The sequence below is a fragment of the Nerophis lumbriciformis genome, linkage group LG01 (assembly GCF_033978685.3).
Source record: "Nerophis lumbriciformis linkage group LG01, RoL_Nlum_v2.1, whole genome shotgun sequence".
Classification (NCBI taxonomy): domain Eukaryota; kingdom Metazoa; phylum Chordata; class Actinopteri; order Syngnathiformes; family Syngnathidae; genus Nerophis; species Nerophis lumbriciformis.
In genome coordinates, this window is record NC_084548.2 from 18,336,866 (window position 1) to 18,340,000 (window position 3,135).

General features: G+C 40.6%; 1 protein-coding gene across 1 annotated transcript in view; it reads left to right on the plus strand.

Moving 5' to 3' along the window:
* Positions 1 to 200: 200 nt before the first annotated feature.
* Positions 201 to 3,135, plus strand: part of srm (spermidine synthase) — a 21,245-nt gene continuing 18,310 nt past the window's right edge. Inside the window, exon 1 of the mRNA XM_061970505.1 lies at positions 201 to 437. Coding sequence (XP_061826489.1) covers positions 307 to 437 — 131 coding nt within the window. The 5' untranslated portion in view covers positions 201 to 306. The remainder of the gene's footprint in view (positions 438 to 3,135) is intronic.

A 3,135-nucleotide genomic window follows, 5' to 3' on the forward strand; every position in this document is an offset into this window, starting at 1 on the left:
AAAACGTATTCGAGTGTTACCATTTAGTGGTCAATTGTACGGAATATGTACTTCACTGTGCAACCTACTAATACAAGTCTCAACCAATCAATCAATATGTGCCGTCCACAACAATGGAACACTCAGGCCTTTTGCCCTCACTAGCTTAAACTCGCCCCTACTAGTTTAAACTCGCCCCCACTAGCTTAAACTCGCAGTGGGCACGGACCTGGAATGGGCGTGGCCAATGTAGCTATATCTATGGCCCAAACGTTATCACGTTGGCTCAGTTATAAACACGTTTACCTGAGCTAGCGGGCAGTCGGCATGGACAATATCAGGGAAGGCTGGTTCACAGAGACATGTACGTTATGGCCCGGGCAGGCTACAAGTCTCCAAGTGGAGGAAGTCCTTTACCACAAGAGGTCCACGTTTCAGGACGTGTTGGTGTTCAAGAGGTGAGTGGCCAAGGCTCCATGCCTGGGCTAGCCATGCTAGCTCCGGTGCTACCAGTATACTAGATGTGTGAATGCTCCAATGCTGAAGTTGAAGTGAAATGCGGACAGAATGTAGTATGAATGTAAGAATAGTTTCAATGTTGGAATGGTTTTAATGTTGAAAAGCTGACGCTGAACTGAAATGCTAATGGGACGTAGAGTGAATGTAGAAATGGTTTAAACGCTGAAATGGTTTGAATGTTGATGAGTTTAAATTTTCAGGAAAACCGCAATTTGGTTTAAAAAGACTTGGCAAAGTGTTAGTTGGATGAGTGGAATGTGGTATAGGTGGAATGGTTTGAATAGGTTCAAAAATGTGGGGAATTGTGCTACTTAGAAACATGTCCCATTCATTTCAATGGGAACTTTCTGGGAATTCTGGGAAAAGTGGGATTTTTTTTAAAAATGTGTCGGAGCATGAATGTCCTTGAATGAGCTGAATTGGTTGGTGTTGGAATTGTTTAAATCGGGCAAGAAATGTTGAAGTAGTAAATGGTATTAGGGGATTTCGGGAAAATCTGTTTGTTTTTTTGGAAAATGGTAAAAAAAAAAAAAAGACTTGAATGAGTTGAAATGGTTGGTGTTGGAATTTTTCAAATCAGTCGAGAAATGTTAAATTGAGAATAGGTTGAAAAATGTAGGGAATTGTGCAACTTAGAAAAATGTCCCATTCATTTCAATAGGAACTTTCTGGAAATTTGGGAATCCTGGGAAAAGCAGGATTTTTTTGGAAAATGATTAGGAGCATGAATGAGCTGAATTGGTTGGTGTTGGAATTGTTTAAATCGGGCAAGAAATGCTGAAGTACTAAATGGTATTAGGCGATTTCGGGAAAATCGGGAATTTTTTGAAAATGGTAAAAAAAACTTGAATGAGTTGAAATGGTTGGTGTTGGAATTTTTCAAATCAGTCGAGAAATGTTGAAGTAGTAACATGTTGAATTGAGAAATGGGAGTTCTTGAAATTTCGGGAAAACCGGGAATTTTTCCAGTTAAAAAACAACTTTGTTTTTGTCCTGATTAAGAGAAATGTTTTGACGGTGGAACGGTTGATATGCGTTGAAAAATGTGGGAGGAGTAGTCGGTGGAAATAGGGCTTTGGGAAACCAGGAATTCTGGAAAATCATGACATTTTTTTAACTTGGAAAATGGGTAGTTTACTTTTACAGGATGATGACATTTGTTGAAGGTGGAACGGTTTGAATAGGTTGGAAAATGTGGGGAATTGTGCAACTTAGAAAAATGTCCCATTCATTTCAATGGGTACTTCCTGGAAATTTGGGAATTCTAGGAAAAGCGGGATTTTTTTGGAAAATGATTAGGAGCATGCATGTCCTGAATGAGCTGAATTGGTTGGTGTTGGAATTGTTCATATCGGGCAAGAAATGTTGACGTAGTAAATGGTATTGGGGGATTTCGGGAAAATCGTGAATTTTTTTGGAAAATGGTAAAAAACTTGAATGGTCAGAATGAGTTGAAATGGTTGCTGTTGGAATTTTTCAAATCAGTCGAGAAATGTTGAAGTAGTAACATGTTGAGTTGAGAAATTGTATTAGGGAATTTCAGGGAAAACCGGGAATTTTTCCAGTTAAAAAAACGTAGTTTTTTTGTCCTAATGCAGAGAAATGTTTTGACGGTTGAAATGCGTTAAAAATGTGGGAGGAGTAGTCGCCGGAAAATAGGGTGGAGATAGGGCTTTGGAAAACCAGGAATTCTGGAAAATCCTGGAATTTTTTTTGAACTTGGAAAAAAAAGGTTTACATTTGCAGGATGGTGGAATGGTTTGAATCAGTTGAAAAATGTGGAAATGGTGGAAGTTTGAAACAATGGCCAATTCATTTTAAATGGGAAAAATGTCCCATAAAACGTGGAAATCTGGGAATTTTTGAAATTAGTCAAGGGAAAACCCGCGATTCCCGAATAGGCTGAACAGTTTGAAGTTGGAACAATTTGAATCGTGTGAAAATGTGGAAGGTAGAGCCCGCCAAAATCTGGAGAAGAAGAAGTTGAATAATAAATAGACGAATTTTGGTGTAGAAAACCATATGTGTGAATGCTTTGGAGCATTCACACAATAAGTAGCCATAAGAGAGAGAGATATATATCAGTGTTTCCCACACATTCATTTATTTGTGGCGGCCCGCCACGAAAGAATTACGTCCGCCACAAATGGATTTTTCGGCTTTTGACTCGCTCGACCGCTCATAAAAGCAATGGATGGGACTGTCTGTGAATGTTGCTTGTAGTTACACCTCCGGTGCAGTAGGTGGCGGTAGCCTACTATGCATTGTAACTCCGCCAATAGCACTTCATTCACCTGGTGGGCCAGAAGAAGAAGAAGAGGGACGGACGGACGGACGGAATCAAAATACTCGCCGGCTACTTTTCATAATGATGGTGCTTCCTACGTTTCTACCTCAAACGTCCAAAAGCTGCTGAAAGCCTTGATCCAGGATGCCATGGGGAAAAAAACTTAAATGGTGCCTTTTGGCGACAGTTAGCAGCTTGGTGGCTCATAGCCGGCTAGCTAACGCTTGCTAGCGTGGTAGCATTGCTTCATTTTTACAGGTGTTATAGGTAGATAGTAGTGATGGGTCCGGCAACACCGATGCATCGGCGCATGCGTCGAGCTCATAGAGCAAAACCCTGTGTCGGTGCGC